This window comes from Aureococcus anophagefferens, assembly GCF_000186865.1.
Source record: "Aureococcus anophagefferens unplaced genomic scaffold AURANscaffold_29, whole genome shotgun sequence".
Taxonomy (NCBI): Eukaryota; class Pelagophyceae; order Pelagomonadales; family Pelagomonadaceae; genus Aureococcus; species Aureococcus anophagefferens.
Window position 1 is genome coordinate 306,192 of NW_008705588.1, and position 22,299 is coordinate 328,490.

Sequence of the window (22,299 nt, forward strand, 5' to 3'; positions counted from 1 at the left end):
GCCGCGGCAGGCGGCCTGGTTCGCGGCCGTGCCGCTCGAGCTCCTGGTCGTCGGCTGCGCGACGCGGCGCGACGCGTTCCGGTCGACGGTCCACGCGTTTTTAGCGTCCCGCGACGAGCGGTCGCGGGTCGCGGCCGTCGTCGCGGGCCTCATGCACGGGAGCGACCCGGACGTCGTCCGGGCCGCGGCGACGCGCCAACTTCGGGCCGTGTCCCTCGCGGACGTCGCCTACGAGGACTTCGTGCCGACGCCCGCGGCCGCGGGCCCGGCGCGGGACGCGTCCGTCGGCGCCAAGTTCGGCGAGATCGACGCGTTCCTGTCCCACTCCTGGAGCGACCCCGTCGACGCAAAATGGCGCGCGTTGCAGGCCTGGCGGCGCCGCTTCAAGCGGAGGCGCGGCCGCGAGCCCCTCGTCTGGATCGACAAGTACTGCATCCGCCAGGGCGCCGACATCTCCGAGCAGCTCGCCGTGCTGCCGATCTTCTTAGCGGCCTGCGACCGGCTCCTCGTGCTCAAGGGCCCGACGTACCTCGACCGGCTCTGGTGCGTCATGGAGCTCTTCGTCTTCTTCGCCATGGGCGCGCCCCTGTCGAAGATCGACCTGCGGCTCCTCGACGAGCCCCGGCCGGCGGAGGGCGGCGACGACGAGTCCAAGGACGAGGAGCGGCCGAGCGCGGCGAGCCGCCGCCGCGCGTCGTCGGCCGCCGAGAGTTTGCGCGCGTCGCTCGCGGCCTTCGACGTGCGGTCTACGGCCTGCCGGGGCGAGGCGACGCGCGACGCGCTCCTGGGCATCATCGAGTCCGGCTTCGGCTCCCACGGCGCCTTCGACGACGCGCTCGCGGCGACGCTCCACCACGTCCACGCGCGCCGGGAGCTCCGGTCGCTCCGGTCGCGCGCGACGCCCGAGCCGTCGACGGCGCGGTCGCGGCGCCCGAGCCTGGCCACGACGCGCGGCGACGCCGACGACCCGTCGACGTCGAGCCTCGACAGCGCGAGCAGGACGCCGCGGTCCTCGTGGTGGCGCCTCGGCTCGAGCAAGCACCGCTTCGTCTTCAAGGCGTCGTCGCAGCGCGGCTCCCAGCTCGCGCTGTCGTCCTCCGAGTCCCGCGCCCCCGTCCGCGGGAACCTTACGACCTAGCCGAGGAGCTGCTCGTCCGTGGGGCCGTCGCCGGGCTTCTCGTTCATGCGGTCGATGAGCTCGTTGAGCTTCTCCTCCTTGCGCTTCTCCGAGGACAGGACGAGGAGCGCGAGCTGCTCGTGCATGGTCCGCTTCTTCGCGAGCGCGGCCTCGCGCGCGTCCTTCGCCTTGACGTAGGCGGCCTCCTTGGTTTTAAAATCCCGGTCGAGCCACGCGAGGTCGCGCTGGCACTCCTCGAGCTTGGAGCGGAGGACGCCGACGTCCTCGGCCTCCTTGACCTTGAGCTTCTTGAGCTCCGTCTCGAAGACCGCGAGCCGCCGCGCCTCGGCGGCGACCTTCTCGCGCTGCGCGTCGAGGCTCGCCTTGACCTGCGACTCCTTCTCGCTCGTCGCCCGCTGCGTCCGCGCGAGCGTCGCCACCGCGGGCTCCGCCGGCGCGGCGGGCGCCGGCGCCGGCGCCGGCGCGTCGTCGCCAAAGAGGTCCTCGGCGTCCTCCATCTCCCGCTCCAGCGCCGCCGCGCTGTCCTCTGCGGCGGCGACGGCCGCCGCCGTCGACGACGTCGCCGGCGGCGCGGGCGGGCTCGGCGGCTTGTCTTTCAAGTTGGCCCACATTGATGCGTCTTTCGGCGGTCGCGGCGCGTCCTAGTACTCGGTCGTGGCGTGCGACGCGTCCTATTAATGCGCAAACAAGTCGCACATGCGCTCGATCTGCACGGCCAAGTCAAGAGTGCTGTGGACTCGAACGTCAATTCCACCGGTACCGGTCCAAGAGCAAGGTAATACTATTTATTACCCCTTGCCAAGAGGCTTCCAAGAAACGCGCGCTACGGAGCCTCTACGGCCTTCCACACCTAGAACGCCCCCCGCGACCGGCGTCCCTGTCCCGGGTCCCAGCCGAACGTCGCGCAGCGGCCGCCCTGGAGCGCCTTGCGGTCGTGGACGACGAGGCACGGCGAGCCGCCGCCGCAGCGGAGCTTGTCGCAGTTCCACGCGCGGCAGATCTCCTTTCCGAGGACGTCGACGGCGAGCGTCGGGTGGGCCCACAGGGCCTCGCGGAACGCGTACTGCGTGCCGCCGCCGGAGGAGACGAGGCTCGGCGCGGCCGCGGCCGCGAGGATCTTCCTGCGGTGCGCGTCGTACGCGTCCGTCAACAGCGCGTCGAGCGCCGGCCCCGCGCGCGCGGCGACGACGCCCGTGTTCGGCTCCGGCCGGCACTCGAAGCGGGGCGCCCAGGGCGACCCTGTCGCGTCGCCGCACCGCGCCTCGAGGGCCGCGTCGGAGCTCGACGCGTTCGCGTCGCCGTCCGCGAGCAGCGCCGCGGCGCCCGGCGCGCGGAACGCGGGCAGGAGCCGGTAGCCCGCGCGGCCGTTGGAGCCCGCGCGGTCGAAGGGCCGCAGCGCGCCCCGGAGCGCCACGGTCGCGGCGCCGCGCGCGACGCGCGCGAGGACCGCCGCGAGCGCGCCGGACGAGCACGCCTTGACGTCCGCGTCGAGGAAGAGCGTGTGGTCGAAGGGCGTCGACGCCCAGGCCTGCGACGAGAACGTCTCGCGGCGCGCCACAAAATCGAAGGGACGCCGGCGCGGGGCCAGGATCTGGTAGAGGCCGCTTAATGTCCCGCCGAGGTCCGCGTCGAAGCCCGCCCGGACGGCGGCCGCGTCGACGTCGTCCGCGCGGACCGCGACGCGCTCGGCGACGTCGAAGACCTTGCCCTGGGACGGCGTGAGCAGGCGCTCGAACTCGAGGTCCGGGTGCGTGTACAAGGCGAAGGCCGCGGCGCCGCCGCCGCCGGGGCACGCGACGCGGCCGAGCCGCTTCAGCGCGCGCGTCGTCGCCGACGCGTCGACGAGGAACTTGCGCGCCGTCTCCCACTGCACGAGGTCCCGCGGCGGCGGGTTCATGACCGTCATCACGACGCCGCAGCCGCGCCGCGCCGCCCGCCCGACGTCGAGGGCCCGCGCGACCGGCGAGTCCGCCCCGAGCGGCGGAAGCCGCGACGCGACCGCGGCCAAAGCGTCGGGGCCCGGCCGCTCCACAAAGTCGCTGGGCACGCCGCCGCGCCGGAGCCGCGCGGGCCGGAAGCCGGCGAGCGCGTGGCCGCCGTAGAGGTGCGCGAACGCCGCCGCGGACTCGTTCGCGGGGAGCAGCGGTTTCACGGGGCCCCAGACCCGCGCGGCCTGGCGCGCGGCGCCGCGCGGCGGCTTCGGCTGCGGCTGCGGCGCCGGCGCCGGCGGCGCCACGCGCGCGTGCAGCGCGACCTGGGCCGCGCAGACCGCCGCGACGAGGATGGAACCGGCCCAGACGCGCCGCAGCCGCGCGGCTGAGCCCTGGCAGCAGAAGCGGTGCAGCGGCTCCTCGCAGGCTTCGACGCAGCAGTCGTCGTCGCGAGGTCTCGCGAGCATCATCGGGTCGTATGCGCGGGCTGGCTAGCTAGGGCTGGCCAGCTAGGGCTGCCCATCCAAGCTCGACCATCGTGCTATCATTGTGCAAGGTGATTCTTGCACCCATCTTGCATGCGATGTTTACCTGTGTGAGCTGTGCGTGATGGAAGCCAAACTCGATGCTCGGCAGCCCTAACAAGCCACATGTGCGTGATGGAAGCCAAACTCGATGCTCGGCAGCCCTAACAAGCCACATGTCCGGCAGCCCATGCGGCGTCTAGGATGCCGTCGATCCGCGAGCTCCGCCGCCACCTCGACGCCGCCGGCGTCGACCACAGCGCGGCGCGGGACCGCGGCGCGCTCGAGGAGCTCTGCGTCTCCCGCGGGCTGGCGCGGCGGGAGCCGGCGCCGAGCCAGCCCTGCGCGGCGTGCCGCGAGCCGCTGGCGGGCCCGGTCGTCGAGATCGGCGGGAGGCCGTACCACCGGCGCTGCGCGGTCTGCGCGGTCTGCGCCGTCGCGCTCGGGAAGGAGGTCGTCGTGCGGCGGGACGGCGCGTTCAGCTGCGAGCGCTGCGCGCGGGCGGCGCTCGAGGCGACGGCGCCCAAGTGCGGCGCGTGCGACGCCGCCGTCGTCGACGGCGGCTGCCAGGTCGACGGCGCGCACTTCCACCGCGCGTGCGTCCGCTGCGCCGCGTGCGCCAGGGCCCTCGTGTCGACGGCGCCGGGATCGACGAAGCACCGCATCAAGATGGGCAAGGACCGCAAGGTCTACTGCCACGGCTGCCTCGAGGAGCGGTTCGGCGAGATCTGCGGCTGCTGCGGCAAGCCCGCGATCCGCTACGCGCGGAGCGAGGCCACGGGCCAGTCGTTGTGCCTGACCTGCGTGAAGCGCGCCGGCTGCGACGCGTGCTTCCTGCGCCGGGGAGGCCCGCTCGTCGAGCGTGACGGCTTCAAGCACTGCGACGTCTGCGACGCGACGGCCGTGACCTCCGACGCCGACGCGAACGCGATCATGAGCGAGGTCGTCGACTGGCTCCGGCGCGCGCACGGCCTCCGCTCCTTTCTCGAGGACGAGGGACTCAAGGGCCTCGGCGTGCGGCTCGTCGACGAGCAGCGCATGACGACGCTCGCGAAGGGCTCGCGCCACGGGTCGTGCAAGTGCCCGCTCGGCATCACGGTGTCGGAGCGGCGCGTCGCGGTCTCGAGCGCGTCGCGATCCGAGGACTTCGCCGTGCGAGATGTCTACGCGCGCCGGGGCTTGCCGCGCGCGCGGCTCGCGTCCGTGCTCGCGCACGAGCTCTGCCACGCGTTCTTCACGATGAAGTCCTTCCGCAAGGCGGGCGAGAGGCCGCTGCCGCTGGCCGTCGAGGAGGGCTGCGCGGAGCTGTGGGCGTCCCTCTGGCTCGAGGGCCACGACGACCCGTCGTCGCGCACGTTCCTCGCGCTCATGGTCGCGTCGACGGACCCCGTCTACGGCGACGGCTACCGAAAGGCCAAGGCCGCGTTCCGACGCGCGCCGTCCCTCATCGACTTCATGCGCGGCGTGCGGCGCGCGAAAAAGCTGCCGTAAGTTAGCTTCTACGCTTCCGCGGATGATGGTAGTAGCGCGAACAGATAAAAGCGCGGGCAGCGACTTCACGAAGATGATTGCGCAAGGGCAACCATAACCTAGAGAGAGATACCCCAAACGACCCCGCAGCACACGCCCCTACCCCGCGACGCCGAAGCGCCCGACGAACGGCGCGCGCAGCTCTAGGGTTGCTTGCCGCGCTTACGTCAGGGTTACGCGCTACTCGGTGAGTCCCAACGCGCGCGTTTGGAGGTCCTAAGTCGTAGGATTTAGGGGGGCGCGCCGCGCGAGGGCCGCGGCGAGCGCGGCGAACGCGACTCGCGCCACAGGGCCGCGAGGATGGTATCTGCGTCCTGCTCGGCGACGCGCGCGAGCGGCCCCGGGGAGCACTGGTGGCCGCCGTTTGCTTTTTCTGAAACCGTGCACAGCCCCTCCTCGGCCGAGCAGCCCTTCACGCCGACGGCGTTCTCCGGGAAGTCGATGAGGGCCGCGCGCGGGAACGCGGCGCGGTAGCGGCCGAGCTTGATTCTGTGACGTTCTCCAAGGGAAACGTTTCGGTCTAAGCCTTCAATATGTCGGTCTTGTTCATTTGTCACGCCCACGAGGAGCACGTCGGGGTCGAAGCCGATGCCGCGCAGGAGCTCGATCGCGGGCTCCGAATATTTCGCCTGGAACATTTCGTCGTTGTCGAACCTACGGAGACAGGTTTCCGACGAAGGCCTCGGACGCGGCGGCCGCGAACAGCAGAAGGGTCGCGTTGTTCTTCGCGCTTTGCGCGAGGTATGAATTCATATTGTTGCCGTCGAGCTTGAAGACGTCGGTGGAATGACAGCCGCAGAGCAGCGTCGTCATCCGCTCCGCGAGGTACGAGTTCCCGTCCGCGAAGATGCGCGCGCTTTGTGGCAGATTGGCGAGCTGGAAGCGCCACGGTCGATAAGGCTGCGTGCGCTTGAGCACCGCCGCGTACGCGTCGCCGACGCACGCCCAGTTAGAGCGCGTGAGCGTGCACCACTCGTGGTCGCTCGCCGACACGACGTCGTAGTTCTCCCGCATCCTCCCGGGCGGAAACGCTCGGAACGCGTGCTTGATGTCGTGCAGGCTCTTGACCTTGGACCACGAGGGCGTCCCGTCGCCGGCGCCCCACAGCCGATCCGGGGTCCACGCCGTGGAGAGGTTCGCGTTTTTTTTTTTTTTTGACGGTCCCGAAGTCGCGACGACGCCGAGCGCGAGGAGCAAGTACGGGTTGGGGGGCATGAGGTCCCCTAATGATCTCGGTCGCGGAGCGCGAGGAGCGGGGCGCGGCTCGGGAGAGCGTCGGGCGGCGCGACGCGGTTCCTCGTGCGACTACACGATTAGCGCTAGTCCCACGTTAAAGCACCCATAATAATAATAATAATAATAATAATAATAATAATAATAGCTAAGTTAGCGAGACCTCTAGACCGGGCCTCACCCGCCTGCGGACCCCTGGCCTGGGCTCCTTACTACTACGCCTACTACTAGTACTAGCCCGGGCCTAGCCGAGACCCACTAGGGAACCGGACTCTCGCTGGGAGGAGCGCCTAGGCGCGTCGCGTCCGGGGTGAGGGACCCCAAAGAGCGCGCTGGTCCAGCGCTCTCGCTGCCTCGTGGCCGGACCCCCGGCCAAGCGCGCGCGCTCGGTCCAAGCTCTTGAACCGCTCTCCGAGCGGGGCAAGGTCGGCCCGCAGGCGGGTGGCCGGGCCTCGCTCGCCCCCCGAGAGCCGAGGCCGCAATTTGTGTTTATCCCAACCGCACGAGCGTGAGCCGCCAGAGGCGCGCGAGGCGGAGGTACACGTCCGCCTCGGAGACGGGGTCGCTCTCGTCCTCGTCGAGGTCCGCGACGAGGTCCGCGGCGAGCTCGGCCGCCGACAGCTCGCCGTCGCAGCGCTCGTAGATGGCCGCGTCGAGCGCGTCGAGGAGTTCGACGTCGCCGCGCCTCGTCCGCGCCGCGTCCTCGAGGGGCTCGTCGAGGTCGAGGACGCGGAGCGTCGATGTTTCCCGGGGCTCGCCGTCGTCGCCGCGCTCGACGGTCGTCGTCAGCGCGTAGCGCGCGTGCTTGCGCGCGGGGAACGACGCGGCCGCGCCCGGGAACGACCCCGCGGCCTCGTCGACGGGGCAGCGCCGCGCGCGCCGCAGCTTCCCGGGCGTCGCGAGGAGGAGGTCGAGGCGCCGCGTCGGCGACGCCGCGGCGCGCGCGTTCGCCGCGAGGAAGCTCGACACGGCGCCGCGGGGGCTCTCCGCGACGGGTTCGGCCGGCTTCGTGTTGAACGACGTGTTCAAAACGAACGGCACGCCCGTGAGCGCAAAGACGGCGGCGATGAGCGCGCGGTAGCGCGCGAGGCGCGGCTCCGTCGACGCCACGGTCTGGGGCCGCGCCGTGTCGTCGACGTGGGCGCACGCGGGCACGAGTTCGGCCCTGTCGCGCGCGAGCGTCCAGACGCGGCTCATGTAGGGCGTCGGCGCGTCGCCGCCCTTCCCCGCGAACCATTTGCTCGCCTCCTCCTCCAGGACCGCCGGCGCGAGGGGGCGGAAGTCCTCGCGGCCCTTGACGACGTCGTTGATGCCGTCGACGACGTCGTAGCGCGTCGCCGGCGCGACGATCGACCGGTGGCCGAGCGCGCGGGGCCCGAACTCGCCGCGGCCCTCGAACCAGAAGACGACGCCCGCGGCGCCGTCGTTTGCCGCGAGCGCGGCGGCGCAGCGGGCGACGAGCGCGCCGTCGTCGCCGTCGGCCACGCCGTCGACGGCCTCGAGCCACTCGCCGAAGTCGTCGAGGGCGTCGTCGATCTCATCGTCGCTCGGCGCCGCGCCGCCGTACGGCAGGAGCGCCGTGTTTAGATGCTTTGTTGCACCGGCGACGGCCAGCGCCCGCGCCGCGCAGCCCAGCGCGCAGCCCTCGTCGCCCGGCGCGGACGGCACGTGCACTCTGACGGCCGCTTCCTCCTCCGCGAGGCCGTTGAGCACGCTGTTGAGGCCCACGCCGCCGCAGAGCACGACGCGCGTCGCGTCCGGCACCCGGGCCGCGGCGTGGGCCGCGAAGGCGAGGGCGACGGCCTCGAGGTCCTTTTGCGCAAAGTAGGCGAGCGCCGCGCAGCACGCGCGCGCGGCGACCGGCTCCGACGGGAACTTCCAGAGGTTCGTCGGGCTCGCGGGCGGGAAGGCCGCCCGGAACGCCGCGGCGTCGCCGACGAAGGCCGCGTCCGGCAGGGCCGCCGCGGCCCGCGCGAGGAGGTCCGCGATCGCGGACCGGTCGATGGAGACGCCCGCGTCGACGGCGCCGGCGTAGAGCCGCGGCCGGCCGCCGCCGTCCAGGGCCGCGGCGGCGTTTCGCGCGTACGGCGCCCAGGAGTCGCGCGTCCGGCCGCCCCAGGTCGCGTCGCCCGTCGTCGCCGGGTCGCCCCAGGGCGCGAGGCCCATGACTTTCCCGCACGCGTTCCAGTCGCCGAAGACGACGTGCGACACGTGCGAGTAGGCGGCGCCGAGCGAGTCCATGGGCGCCGCGAACCAGTCGCCGAAGCCGAAGAAGGCGCCGGGCACGCCCAAACACCAGCGCTTGACCAGCGGCGACAGCGCGCCGTCCGCGCTTTCGGCGTAGGCCGTCTCGCATTCGCGCGCGTCCGGCGGGACGGCCCCAAAGTCCACGCGGGCGTCGTTGAGGACGTGGACGCAGTCGCCGAAGCCCGGGAGGTCGGCGTCGCTGTGGAAGTCCGCCTCGTCGAAGCGGCGCCGCTCCTCGCCCATGCCGTCCATGACGACGACGACGCCGGGCCCGATCCGGTCGCCGGTCGCGGCCGCGCCGAGCGCGTGCGCGAGGTGGTGCGACATCTCCGATGTGATCGTAGCGTCGAAGGCGTTGTAGGGGTCCACGGCGTCGCCCACGTCGACGCCGGCCGCGGACTGCGAGAGCCCGAGCGCCGCGGCGCGAGCGAACGCGCGCTCCTCGGACGCGACGGACCGGTGGTGGTCGTTGGCGACGACGGCGACGACGTCGTCGATCCCGACGTCGCAGGCCGCCAGCGCGTGGCGCACGAGGTCGCCGACGGCGCCGCCGTCGTTCTTGACGCGCGTGAGGCGCTCCTTCTCCTGGGCGAAGAGGAGCTCGCCGGTGTGCGCGTCGGCGACCGCGACGCAGGCGTTGTGGCTGTACTTGTTGAGTCCCAGGACGACGGAGCGCGGCGCGTGCAAGGCCGAAACAGCGGTGAGGGCTGCGAGCAGTACCCACATCGTCCTCGCCGGCGGCCTTTGAGGTAGACCTTGAGTGGCACTTTGCCAAAGACTTTGCCGCAAGATCAGCGACGCTCGAGCCGGAGCTGCGACGCGGCACCCAACTTTGTCAAGCGCCTGACGCTCTGCTGCCGGCCGGCTCGTTCAGCAGCAGCGCGGGCGCGAGCGCCTGACGCTCTGCAGCCCGGGTCGGCGCGGGCGCGATGGCGCGCCGGCTCCTGGGTCTCCTCGCGACCTTGGCCGTCGCCTCCACGAGCGAGGACTTCGGCATGAGCTACGGCCAGCGCCTCGCGCTGCGCGACGCCGTCGTCGAGATGCACGGCCACGCGCACCGGGCCTACATGGCGCACGCGTTCCCGCACGACGAGCTCATGCCCCTGAGCTGCCAGGGCCGGCGCTGGGACAAGCGGCGGCGCGGCACGCTCGACGACGTGCTCGGCGGCTACCTCATGACGTTGGTCGACGGCGCGGACACGATGCTGACGATCGGCGACTACGAGAGCTTCGCGGCCACGCTGGACGTCATCGCAGCGACGCTCACCTTCGACCGGGACGTGACCGTGTCGACGTTCGAGGCGTGCATCCGCGTGCTGGGAGGTCTGCTGTCGGCGCACTACCTCGTGACGGCCGACGCGCTGCGGCCCGCGGTCCTGCGCGCGGCGGCGAACGCGACGGACCCCGCGGCGGCGGTGGACCGCTGGGCGCGGTCCCTGCGGAGCCTGGCAACGGATTTAGGGCGGCGGTTGCTGCCGGCGTTCGACACGCCGACGGGCATCCCCGCGCACCGCGTGAACCTGCGACGGGGCGTCGCGACGTCCGAGAGCCGCGAGACGTGCTCCGCGGCCGCGGGGACCATGCTCCTGGAGATGTCCAAGCTCAGCGCGTTGACGGGCGACGGGCGCTTCGAGGCCGCGGCGCGGCGCGCGCTCGACGAGCTCTGGCGGCGCCGGTCCAAGGTCACGGACCTCGTCGGGTCGACGGTGCACACGCACACGGGCCAGTGGCTCGCGCCGAACACGGGCGTCGGCGCGGGCGTTGACTCCTACTACGAGTACATGGTCAAGGCGGCCATTTTTCTGGATGACGCGCCGCTGCTGCACCGGGGCCTCGCGGGCGTGCGCGCCGCGCACAACGAGACGTCCTTCCGGGACCCGGCGTCGGCGCTGCTCTGGAACGTCGAGGTCTACCGGGATTCGGGCCGCTATTTTGGCCACCGCGTGTCGGCGCTGCAGGCCTTCTGGCCGTCGCTGCTGCTCATGGCGGGCGACGTCGGCGCGGCGCGCGACACGTTCAAGGCCTACTGGTCCGTGTGGCGCAAGTACAAGTCGCTCCCGGAGCTCTTCGATCTCTCCAAGAACGACGTGCTGACCTTCGCCAAGGACTCGCCGCTGCGGCCGGAGCTCGCGGAGTCGGCGCTGCATTTATATCTGAAGACGCGCGACGCGCACTTCCTCGTCGTCGGCCGCGAGCTCGTCGCGGCGCTGAACAACATCTCGCGCGTGCCCTGCGGCTTCGCGTCCATCGCCGACGCGACGACGCACCGCCTCGACGACCGCATGGACTCCTACTTCTTCGCGGAGACGCTCAAGTACCTCTTCCTCCTCTTCGACCTGAGCCTCGAGCCCGCGGACCGCCGGTCCTTCTTCTGCTGCGACGACGACGACGACGACATCGCCGACGGCGCGCCCTACAGCGACGCCAAGGGCTGCCCGCCGGCGGGCGCCTGCGTGCGCCTCGACCGCACCCTCTTCTCCACGGAGGGCCACTTCTTCGAGGTGCCCTTCCCGGAGGCGCTCGGGCCCTTCGGGAGCTTGAAGGCGGGCCTCGAGCCCGTCTGCGACGCGCACGCGGGCGCCATGTAACACGTGGGGCTTTCCAGCAGGGGCAGCTGCGCGCGCGTGCCTTCGTCGGCGGCACTCTGCCTGCGTCGATTGCGCCTCTCAGACGTCCAAGGTCATGCTTAGGGCAGCCCTCGCAGGCGCATCACATCACGATAAGTTTGAAAGGGCAGCATCCAGTCAGAGCATCCTTCAAGTGATGGGCTCAAGCCGAAGAGCAAAATAGGAGCCAGCGGCCGGAACGAGTGTCAATCTGTGTTGCCCGCCGCAACCTCACCTCCGCGACAGCAGCACCCACGACCGCCCCAGTACCACCACATCGAAGCCATGTCGACGCCGGCGAAGAAGAGACTTATCGACACGAAGGTGATCCGCAGGTTGATCGAAGAAGACACGGCGGACTCCCCCAAACGCCCGCGCCCCCTGGACATCTGCCGCCGGATCGTCGACACCGGCGATCTGCGCTCGCCGCTCACGCCGCTGTCCCCGAACACCGTCATGAAAAGGAAAACCGACATGGCGAGCCAGTTGGATGAGTTCGACGAAAACCTGCGCAAGGCGAACCAGCGCGTGTACCTCCGGACGCACGACGCGCCGCCGCCGAGCGCGTTCTGAAGCACCGGTGGCGAACCTTCCACCCGCATCCCTAGGTGCCACCCCGCTCGAAACAGACCGCTCGCCGAACCGTCTGGAGCCGCGACATGTGAAAAACCCTCTGTGCCCCGCGTCGCCTGTGACTGTTTTAAGCCGATAGAACTCCCTCTGGTGGTGCGTATCGTAGGGTAGAGACGCACGTCCGTGCCGCTCCAGACAAATGAAGGCTTATCCGCGCGGCAGGCCCGCGTCGTCGAAGGGGAACTCGGGGAACGCGTCGGACCCCAGCGACGACGCGTCGCCGAGCGCGTCGCCGTCGGCGAAGGCGGACCGCAGCGCGTCGTCGGCGACGGGCGACGCCGCGGCGTCGCCCGTCGCCTTGGCGCGCCGCGCGGCCCGCGCGACGCGCCGCTTCGCGAGCTTGGCGACCTCGGCCGCGCGCTGCTTCCAGTCGCGCAGCTCGCGCTCCGCGAGGAGCCGCCGGCACCGCTCGTCGGCGTGCGCGGCGCTCAGGCCCAGCAGCGCGTCGCGCGCGGCGCCGTCGCGCTGCTCGCGCTCCGCGGCGGCGGCGATCGCCGCGGCCTCGGCCTCGAGCCGCAGCTTGTCGAGTGTTTCCGCGTGCCGCCGCCGCTCGCGCGCGAGCTCGGCCGCCGCGAGGTCGCGCTCGACCAGGGCCTCGTCGCGCGCGGCGGCGGCGGCGGCGAGCTCCTGCGCGTGTTTTTTGTGATCGCTCGGCGCGGCCGCGGGCGGCGGCGGCGGCGGCGGTGCGTCGCCGCCCTCGGCCTGCAGGACGCGCAGCTGGAGCTCGACGAGCTCCGATTCGAGCAGGCGCTGTTGTTGCAGTAATTTGGCGTTCGCGCGGCTGCTTCGTCGCAGCGCGCGCAGCACGTCCGCATCGGCGTTTGGCTCGGCCATCGCGCGCCAAGAGCTCAAAAAGTGCATTGATGTGCACCCAAAACCTTGTGGCAAATTCCGCCCTCGCGATGAGGGGCTGCAATTTGCTCCTCATCGCGGCCTTGGTCGGCGCCGGGGCCTTCCTCCCGCCCGTGTCGGTCCCTCGGCTGCGCTTCCTGCGGCGCCTGGGCATCCGGCGCGCCGGCGCCGTGGAGCAGCGGAAGAACCTCACGCTCCTCACGTGCCTCGCGGCGCCGCGCGTGCGCTACCTCGGCGACAACGCGACGCTGTTCCTGCGGTACCTGAACGCGACGTCGCCGAGTCCCATCCCCGCGGACGCGGAGGTGGCGAGCGAGCAGCTCGACGCGGCGTCCGCGGGCGCGCGCGTCGAGGCGCTGTGGCGGAGCCGCGAGCTCATCGTCCACGACAAGGCCGCGTACCGCGAGGCCGTCGCCGGGTCCAAGCTCGCGGGCCAGCTCGCGGGCGGCGCGCGGCGGGCGAGCGCCATCTGGGCGAAGATGCCGCGGGACGTCGCGGCCGCGCGGCGCTACGTCGACGCCGCCGCGCCGGCGCTGCCGCGCGACGGCGCCGCGGACGAGGCGGCGCTCAAGGCGCTGCTCGTCGACTTCAAGGAGCGCTACCCCTACTACCACGGCCAGTGCACGCACTGCGGCGCGCCCGCGACGGACTTTGTGGGCGAGATCTCCGCGTCCGAGGCCGAGGCCGAGGCCGCGCGCGCGGGCCGCGTGGAGCTGCGCTTCTGCGAGGCCTGCCACGGCGCGAGCCGCTTCGTGCGCGCCAACGACGTCGGCTACGCCCTCCACACGTCGAAGCGCGGCCGCTGCGGCGAGTACAGCGCCGCGTTCCTCGCGGTCCTCGTGTCGCTCGGCATGGAGGCGCGCTGGGTCTTCGACACGACGGACCACGTCTGGTGCGAGTGCAAGCTCGGCGGACACTGGGTCCACGTCGACCCCTGCGAGGCGTCCATCGGCGAGCCCCAGATCTACGAGGGCTGGGGCAAGAACGGCACGCTCGTCGTCGCGTTCGCCGAGCGCGAGGCCGTCGACGTCACGGACCTGTACTACGCGAACCAGAAGCGCGACGTCAAGGCGCGGCGGAAGAGCGACGGCCTGACCGCGGCCGCCGTGCGGGACGTCCTCGCGGGCTACGCGGCGCGCGACGGCGAGCTGGGCGAGGACGGCGGCGCGTAGCTTGGGAGGGTATGTCGCTCTCCTAACTCAAGGGCGCCCTTCTCTTCCATCCAAAGCTCTTCGCGCGGGATCGTACTTTAATCAAAGACCTGTCTTTCAGCGTAACATATCCCGCCGGCGGGATATGTTAAATGCTACACTTTGCGGCACGAAATCCAATCTGCAATTTGCTCATTGTCCGAGTCGCCGTCGGAGTCGTTTTCACCATCGGCGTCAGAGTCGTTCTCAAGCTCGTTCGCCATGAATTGGATAATTTCTGTAACTTGAAGGTCAAATTGAAGCATTATGCTGAAGTTTTGGGGCAAGACGATGACGAGCCGGGCGAGCACTCGTCTCGCGTGAGGGCATAACGCAGTCGACACGAACCGGAGCACAGCGAACAAGGCTGCAGACCACATGTACGCGCCCGTGCAAGCCGTGGACGAAGCTGCCGCTGGCGAGGAGCCGTGGCAGGCAGCGGACGAGGCTGCCGAGGAGCCCTGCGTCGACGCGCGCGCCCTCGAGGCCGCCAAGGCCGACGAGAGCCTCGCGGGCGCGCTCGACGGCGAAGCCGCGTTGCCATCGGTCGGCCGCCGCTGGCTCCGCTTCGCCGTCGTCGCGGCGTCGTCCTTCCTGCTGAACGCGACGAGCAGCGTCATCATCATCGTCATGCCGAAGATCGCCGAGGACCTCGACGCGTCGCTGTCGTCCGTGCTCTGGGTGAGCCTCGCGCACAGCCTCGTGACCTGCGCGCTCAACTCCGGCGCGGGCCTCCTCGGCGACGTCGTCGGCCACCGGCGGCTCTGGTACGCGGGCATGGCCGTGCGCGCGGCCGCGCAGCTCTGCAGCGGCCTCGCGCCGTCGCTGCCGGCGCTGGTCGCGTGCCGCGCGGCCGCGGGCGTCGGCGGCGCCATGGACGGGCCCTCGGGCATCGCGCTCGTGCTGCGCACGTTCCCGCCGGAGCGGAAGCCGTTCCTGGTCGCGCTGTGCACGGCCGTGGGCACGTCGGCGCAGTCCGCGGGCATGATCCTCGGGGCCGTCGTCGCCTGTGTGGAAATCAAATATTCAACCCGACTTCAATGTGCGCGTAATCGAACGGATTGGACCAGACTATTTCGCTGTGCTTCGAGAACTCGACGAGAGCAATCGATTCGTCCAAAAATCAGCCGAATCGACTTCGATTTGACCGAGCTAGAGATTTCTGAAGTTTGGCCCCGACGTCCCAGCTCACTGGTTGATTTCCACACAGGTCGTCGCGCAGAGGTTCGGGTGGCGCATGTGCTTCCTCGCGCCCGTGCCCCTGCTGGCCGTCATCGTGCTCGCCGCGCCCGTCGCGCTGAGGGACGACGACGGCGGCGGCGGCGGCGGGGGCGACGTCTCCGGGCAACTGCGGGACTTCGACTGGGGCGGCACGGCGCTGCTCGCCGCCGCTTTGATCCTGTACCTCCTCGCGATCAACGCGCACGCCGGCGCCGCGCGCCTGGTCTTCTTCGGCGCGTCCGCGGCCGCGGCCGTCGCGCTCTTCGCGCTGGAGCGGCGCGTCGAGGCCGCGGGCGGCAAGCCCGTGCTCGCGCTGTCCGTGCTCGCGCGGGGGCCGCTCTGCGCGGCCTTGCTCGCGCACTTCTTGCTCTGGTCGTGCTACATGATGGCCTACCTCCTCTACCCTTTATTCCTCCAGGAGCGCCGCGGGTTCTCGCCGGCGCGGGCCGCGTCGCGGCTCTGGCCGCGGCCCCTCGCGAACGCGCTCTTCTCCACGCTCGCCGGGCGCGTCGGCGGCCGGTCCACCGCGACCTTCGTGTCCGTCGGCGCGGCGCTGCAGTACCCGTCGTTCGTCGCCGTCGTCTTCTGGCTTCGCCTGCGACGGCTCTCGTCGGACCTGCTGCTCGGCGCCATCCAGGTATTCCAGGGCGCGGGCAACGGCATCGCGTCCAACACGCTCATCGTCTTCGTCACCGCAGCCATGCCCGGCGACCGCATCGGCAACGCGCTGGGTATCGTGAAGACGGCGCAGAGCGTCGCGCTCATGACGGGCTACTCGAGCACGACGGCCATCGTCGACGGCGGCGGCGCGGAGAGCTACGCGACGGCCGCCTACGCGGCGCTGGCCGTCGCGACGGCCTTCCTCTTCTTCCCGTGCTACGCCTCGGGCTACGAGGCGGGCCGAAGAGCGGCCGCCGCGGAGACGGAGGACGCGCCCGTCGAGAGTCCCCTCGTCGCCGCCGCCGCTAAGTGACGGCCTTAGGATCCTCAGGGCGGCGCCGGCCCGACGAGCGTCGCGAGCCCCCGCTCGGGGTCGACGACCCAGGGGCTCCGGCGCGTCTTCGCGACGGCGTCCAACGCGCGCGCGCGCCGGTTTCGTCGGTCGAGCGCGTCGAACCAGACGCGGAGCGACTCGCCGTCGACGGTCTCGACGGACACGATGGCGAGCTCCGAGGCCGAGATCCACGCCGACGCGCGCCGCCGCACGGCGTCGAAGCGCTCGCCGTCGCCCGGCGCGAACGTCGCGCAGTCCAGGAGCGTCTGCCGCGGCGGCGGCGTGAGGAACCGGAGCGCGTAGGCGCTGGGCGTCGCCTTGACCAGGCGCGCGAAGACCTATGCAAGGTGGCGATTTTTTCTTCGGTTTCACAAGAGCTCCTGGGACGCCGGCGAAGGCGCCTTCTCGCACTCGGCCCAGTGCAGCGCCGTCAGGTCGATGCCGTCGATGGACACGAGCTTGGCGCCGACGGCGACGCGGCCCGCGAGCGGCGACTCCGCCGCGACGGCCGCGACGACGGCGGGCTTGGCCGCGGCGTCGAAATCCAGCCCCAGGTTCACGATCGTCGCCCCGTCGACGGCGATCTCCACCTTCTCCAGCGCCTCGGCCTCGCCCGTCTCGAAGCGCAGCTTCCGGTCCTCGCTCGACCGCTTCTCCAGCACCGCGCGCACGCCGTCCGCGCCCACGCCCGCGACGTCGATGCCGTTCACGGCCACCAGCCGCCAGCCGACGCCGACGTCGGCGTCGAGGGGCGCGCGCGCCGCGGCGACGCGGGCGCCGCAGCCCGCGTCCTCGAAGACGAGCGGGATCGTGCCCGGGCCCACGCGCACCTCGGCGACGCCGGCCTCGGCGGCCTCGGCGGACGGGTCCTGGATCTCGAAGAGGAGGTCCTCCTCGTCCACGGGCGCGGGCTTTTTTGGCTTCGTGAACATGTTCCGCTCGTGCGAGGCTGCCCTCTTCTCAGGCTGGGGCAACAGCCATTGGAATCCTCAGCGTGTGCTTCTTGTGCTCAATTTCGACCCAGACGCACGTTGACCTTCGGCAAGGGAGCCTAGCATCTCGCAATGCCCCCCAAGAAGAAGCAGAAGGTCGCGCCGCCGCAGGAGCGCTTCAAGGCGTTGAAAATCGTCATCATCGATGCCCTGCCCTTCCAGAGGAAGCTCTGGCAGGAGCGCATCGGCGCGGGCTTCGTCGCCGTGACCTCCGCCGACGTCGCGGCCGGCGCGCTCGCGCGGCACGGCGACGCGACGCACGTCGTGTCCTGCGCCAAGGACCGCGCGCTCGCGGGCCGCGTCCGCGACGACGTCGGCGCCGCGCCGCACGTCGTCACGGACGAGTGGCTGACGACGACGCTGCGCGCCGCCGACGGCCTCGCGGCCGAGGCGGACTTCGCGTGGCGCGCGCCCGCGCCCGCCGCGCCCGCGGTCGCGGCGCCGGCCGCGGCGCGCGCGCGCGCCGTCAACGTCGACGCCGGCCAGAACGACGACGTCGTCGCCAAGCTCAAGGAGCTGCTCGAGTTCTACGAGGCCGACGGCGAGAGCAACTTCCGCACGATGCCGCTCAAGAAGGCGATCAGCCGCCTCGCGACGCTGCCGGCCCTCGCGGAGGACGACCTCGACGACGCGTCCCTCGCGGCGCTCCTGCCCAAGGCCTGCCAACAGAACACGCGCGCGAAGATCGTCGAGATCTTCGAGACCGGCGACCTCGAGCGCCTCGTCGAGTTCCGCAGGAACCCGGACAAGCGCGCGAGGAAGGAGCTGACGACGGTCTTCGGCGTCCAGACCGCGACGGCGAACCAGCTCATCCAGCAGGGCGTGCGCTCCGTCGCGGACCTGCGCGCGGCCGTCGCCGCGCGGCCGAACTTGGTGCCCGCGCGGACCGTCGCGGCCCTGGCGGTGCACGAGGACCTGCAGACGCGCATGCCCCGCGCCGAGTGCGCGCGGATCCGCGACGAGATCGCTCAAAAGGCGCGCGCGATCTTCGCGCGGCGCTACCCCCGCGCGGACCCCTTCGAGCTCTCCGTCGAAGCCTCGGGCTCCTTCCGCCGCGGCGCGGCGACGTGCGGCGACGTCGACGTGCTCGTGACGGCGCCGGTCTGGCGCGACGGCGACAGCGATGGCGCGCGGCGCGCGTCCGACGACGGCGCGCGGCGCCCGTCGGACGACGCCGGCGACCCGGACGTCGGCGCCGCGGAGTCGCGGTCGAGCCGCGACGCGTTCCTCCGCGACCTCGTCGGCGCGCTCCGCGACTCGGGCCTGCTCACGGCGCACCTCGCCGGCGCGTGCCTCGGCGGCGGCGCCGCGGACGGGCCCGTCGAGGTCGACGACGTCGGCAAGGTCCTGCGCGCGGGGCCGTCGACGTACAACGGCATCGGCCGCGTCGACGGCGGCGCGCACCGCCGCGTCGACGTCAAGTGCTACGCGCCCCAGCACTACGCCTTCGCCCTCGTCTACTTCTCCTCCGGCGACCACTTCAACCGCGCCATCCGATCCCTCGCCAAGGCCCAGGGCTACTCGCTCTGCGACACGGGCCTCCGCGCGAGCGCGCGGTCGGGCTCGTGCTACGGCGGCGACGGCAAGTACGTGTCCAACAAGATCCAGGTCTGCCGGAGCGTGCCCTGCGCGACGGAGGCGGACATCTTCGACTTCCTCGGCATCGACTACAAGTCGCCCGAGGAGCGCGCCGTCGCGGACAACGCGACGGCCGTCGGGTCCCGCGCGCGGGCGATCCGCCTCGGCGCCGGCCTCGCCGCGGACTCCGACGACGACGACGCCGCCGCGTAAGGAGAGGGGCGCGAGCAGTTACGGGGGCGCAGGCGCGCCGCGGCCGCGTCGGGGGCGCCGCCCTAGAGGCGCTTGAGGCCCTTCTTCTTGTTTTCCTTCTGCTTCTTCTTCTCCTTCTCGACCTTGCGCTTCGCGGCGAGGTTGGCCTCCGCGTTCGCCTCGCCGGCCTCGTCGCCGTTCTTCTCCGTGAGCGTCGGGCCGGGCGACGCCGCGCCGCGCCTCGCCGCGTGGAGGTCCGTGTAGAGCCGCGCGCGCGCCGCGTACTCGTCGTAGGACGTCATGAAGAGCTTGCCCGCCTCGTCGTTGAGGCTCGACTCGGGGAAGGGCACGATGAGGAGGCAGCGGATGACCTGGAGCACGTGGCTCAGCGTCACGTCGCTGCTCCAGTCGCGCTTGAGCGTGTTGACGCAGATGTCGCCGTTCGCCGCGATGTTCGGGTGGAAGATCTTGGTCAAAAAGAAGCCCCGCGGCGGCGCCGACGGGAAGTCCGAGCCGAGCACGAGCTTCAGGCGGAACGTGCCGCCCTCGTAGGGCGTGCCCGTGGGGCCGCTCATTTCCGCGTGGATCTCCGTGAGCTGGTCCGCGTCCGTCTCGACGTACTTGACGCCCTCGGGCGGCGACGTCGCGAGCGCCTTGACCTCCTTGCCCATGCGCGCCGCGAGCTCGGACGTTACGTGGGAGGCCATGCTTGCCAGACTAAAAAAGAGTGGATCGATAAAGGGGCGTGGCGAGTCGGTTTCGCGAGAAAGAAGGAGCGGAAGCGAAAGCGGGACACAACATCCTCAATTAAGTCACACGCCTTGGTAAAGTCACGCGCACACGCTCGGAAATCGTCACGCGCAGCCGATGCCCCGCGCGCGATAAAATACCCCGCACGGCCGCGCGCCTGAATCAGTGCCGAGCGCCCGGAGCGGCACCACCCCGACGCCAACAAAGCCAAGCAACGGGACGCTGCAAGTTGCAGTTCAACAAAGCCCACGGATTTGCGTTGCAGGCCGAATCATCAACACGGTAAGCTGCCCGGGCTCGGCGTCGATAATAGCAAACGGTGGCCTGATCGGTGTGCGCATCGGTCGGCCCGGCCGCCTGCGGACCTAGAGCCACCCCCGGTGCCCGGGCGGCGCTTCCAGCGCCGGCCCGCATCTCCGTCCAGCCTTGCCGCAAGGCCTCACAACACCGGGCGCGGCGGCGACACCGCCGCGCCGCCGCGGCTGCGCGCACCCGCAGTCATGGGGCGCAAGGCCGAGTCGTTCCACGTCAAGGTCGCCGTGCGCGTGCGGCCGCTCCTGAAACACGACAAGGAGCAGCGCGAGGTCGTGTCCGTGAGCTCCGACGGCGGCGCGCCGTCCGTGACCGTCGTCGACCCCGACAAGGCGTTCCCCGGCAAGAAGCAGGAGATCGACTACCTCCGCGTGGACTACGTGCGGGAGCGCGCCTACGAGTTCGACCACGTCTACGGCCCCGGCGACGACACGGGCCGCGTCTTCCGCGAGGCCGTGCGGCCCATGGTCGACGTCGTCCTCGAGGGCGTGAACGTGACGATCTTCGCCTACGGCCAGACGGGCAGCGGCAAGACGCACACGATGCTCGGCCACCGCGGCGAGACGGGCGTCATGCGCCTGACCCTGGCGGAGATGTTCGGCAAGGCCAAGGGCGCCTGCCGCTTCTTGGTCTCGTTCGTCGAATTGTACAACGAGGAGATCCGCGACCTGCTGCTCGACGCGCCGATCCGCGCGCACGTCGACCACGGCGGCCAGGGCGGCCTGGACCTGCGCGAGGACCCCGTGCGCGGGCCCTGCATCGCCGGCGTCACGGAGGTCGCGGCCAACGAGGTCGACGAGGTCATGTCGCTTTTAGCCGCGGGCAACGGGCGGCGGACGCAGGAGTCCACGCGGGCCAACAGCGAGTCGTCGCGGTCCCACGCCGTGCTCCAGATCGCCATCGAGTCGAGCGACAAGGTGCCGAGCCGCAAGCGCGAGGGCCAGGTCGTCAAGGTGAAGCGAACCTCGAAGCTCTCGATGATCGACCTCGCGGGCTCGGAGCGCGCCGCGGAGACGCGGAACTCGGGCGCGCGGCTCCAGGAGGGCGCGCGCATCAACCGGAGCCTGTTGGCCCTGGGCAACGTCATCAACGCGCTGCGCAAGGCCAACGGCGGCGGGCCGTCGTACGTGAACTTTAGGGATTCGAAGCTCACGCGGCTGCTCAAGGACTCCCTCGGCGGCAACTGCCGCACGCTCATGCTCGCCCACGTCGGCCCGTCGTCGAGCTCCTTCGAGGAGACGCTCAACACGCTCAAGTACGCGCACCGCGCGCGCGCGATCAAGAACTCCGTGAAGGAGAACCTCCGGAAGATCGACAAGCCCAAGCACAAGGTCTTCAAGGCCGCCGCCGTGCACCCCGAGCCCGGCCCGGCGCCGAACCGGCCCGACCACGGGCGGTCGAAGACGAGCCTCCACGAGGCCGACGCCGCGGACCCGCGGCGCGTCCGGCGGCAAAAGTCGAAGGTCGGGAGGCCCGAGCGGTCCGTCCACGACGTCAAGGCCAAGCTGCGGGCTAGGCGCGAGCGGCGCCAGCGCCAGGTCCACCCCGTCAAGGAGACGCGCCTCATGCTCGACGGCCACGCGGTCGCGCCCGGCGCGTCGCCGTCGGGGCCCGGCGACGCGGCCGCGCACCGCGCGCGCCTCGTCGAGCAGCTCCACAAGACGCGCAAGGAGGTAGTGGGCCAGGTGCGCGCGGCCATCGAGCTCCGCAAGACCGTCGAGGCGCTCACGGCGGGCCGGAGCCGCACGAGCCTCTTCAAGACGCAGCGGCGGTCGCCCGCGCGGCGCGTGCCGCCGGACGGCGAGCCGTCGCCGACGCTGCCCAAGATCGAGACGGCGACGCCCGTCGCCGCCGCCGCCGAGGCCTACGCCGCGGCGACGAACCTGTCCAAGTCGTCCCACGAGCTCCTCCGGCGCGACCCCTTGGCGTTCCTGTCCGACGTGCTCCTCAACAACGGCGGCGCGGCGCCGCCGCCGCCCCAGGTCACGCCGACGTCGTCGTCCGCCGAGCCGTCGCCGGCGAAGCAGACCGCGGACCCGCGGGCCTTCGACGAGGCGACGTCGACGCGCGTCCGCGCGCGCGCCGCGCGCGAGTGCGAGGGCCTCCGCCGCGCGGTGAAGCGCAACCTCGACAAGCACCAGCTCGGGGCGCCCGCGGAGCCGAAGCCCGCGGAGAAGCACGCGAAGCTCGGGCTGCCCGGCGGGCCGAGCCACGCGACCGCGCTGCTCGACGCGGAGATGAAGATCGTCGGCCTCGAGCTCGAGAAGCTCGAGATCGCCGAGGCGGCGCACCAGCAGCCCGAGACGCAGACCGACGAGCGCGAGGTCCACGAGATGGCCCTGAAGAAGCTCGAGCTCCAGGTGCGCCTCCGGAACA

At 71.5% G+C, this 22,299-nt stretch overlaps 5 protein-coding genes across 5 annotated transcripts; 2 read left to right on the top strand and 3 right to left on the bottom strand.

Moving 5' to 3' along the window:
• Positions 1 to 1,988: 1,988 nt before the first annotated feature.
• Positions 1,989 to 9,329, bottom strand: AURANDRAFT_66951 (hypothetical protein; the record flags this gene model as incomplete). The annotated part of the gene is made up of 4 exons (XM_009042286.1): positions 1,989 to 3,461; positions 5,504 to 5,612; positions 5,782 to 6,191; positions 6,861 to 9,329. The coding sequence occupies 4 exons, from the start codon at positions 9,327 to 9,329 to the stop codon at positions 1,989 to 1,991; spliced, it is 4,461 nt and encodes a 1,486-aa protein (XP_009040534.1).
• Positions 9,330 to 9,547: 218 nt separating this feature from the next.
• Positions 9,548 to 10,939, top strand: AURANDRAFT_1504 (hypothetical protein; the record flags this gene model as incomplete). Its single annotated transcript, XM_009042228.1, has 1 exon — positions 9,548 to 10,939. A coding segment is annotated over one exon (1,392 nt), but the record flags the coding sequence as incomplete, so codon positions are not given.
• A 5,153-nt stretch (positions 10,940 to 16,092) lies between these two features.
• AURANDRAFT_66953 (hypothetical protein) lies at positions 16,093 to 17,031 on the bottom strand (the record flags this gene model as incomplete). The annotated part of the gene is made up of 2 exons (XM_009042285.1): positions 16,093 to 16,437; positions 16,555 to 17,031. The coding sequence occupies 2 exons, from the start codon at positions 17,029 to 17,031 to the stop codon at positions 16,093 to 16,095; spliced, it is 822 nt and encodes a 273-aa protein (XP_009040533.1).
• A 2,075-nt stretch (positions 17,032 to 19,106) lies between these two features.
• On the bottom strand, positions 19,107 to 19,535 carry AURANDRAFT_5740 (hypothetical protein; the record flags this gene model as incomplete). The annotated part of the gene is made up of 1 exon (XM_009042284.1): positions 19,107 to 19,535. A coding segment is annotated over one exon (429 nt), but the record flags the coding sequence as incomplete, so codon positions are not given.
• A 576-nt stretch (positions 19,536 to 20,111) lies between these two features.
• AURANDRAFT_32044 (hypothetical protein) lies at positions 20,112 to 21,239 on the top strand (the record flags this gene model as incomplete). The annotated part of the gene is made up of 1 exon (XM_009042264.1): positions 20,112 to 21,239. A coding segment is annotated over one exon (1,128 nt), but the record flags the coding sequence as incomplete, so codon positions are not given.
• Between the last annotated feature and the right edge of the window lie 1,060 nt (positions 21,240 to 22,299).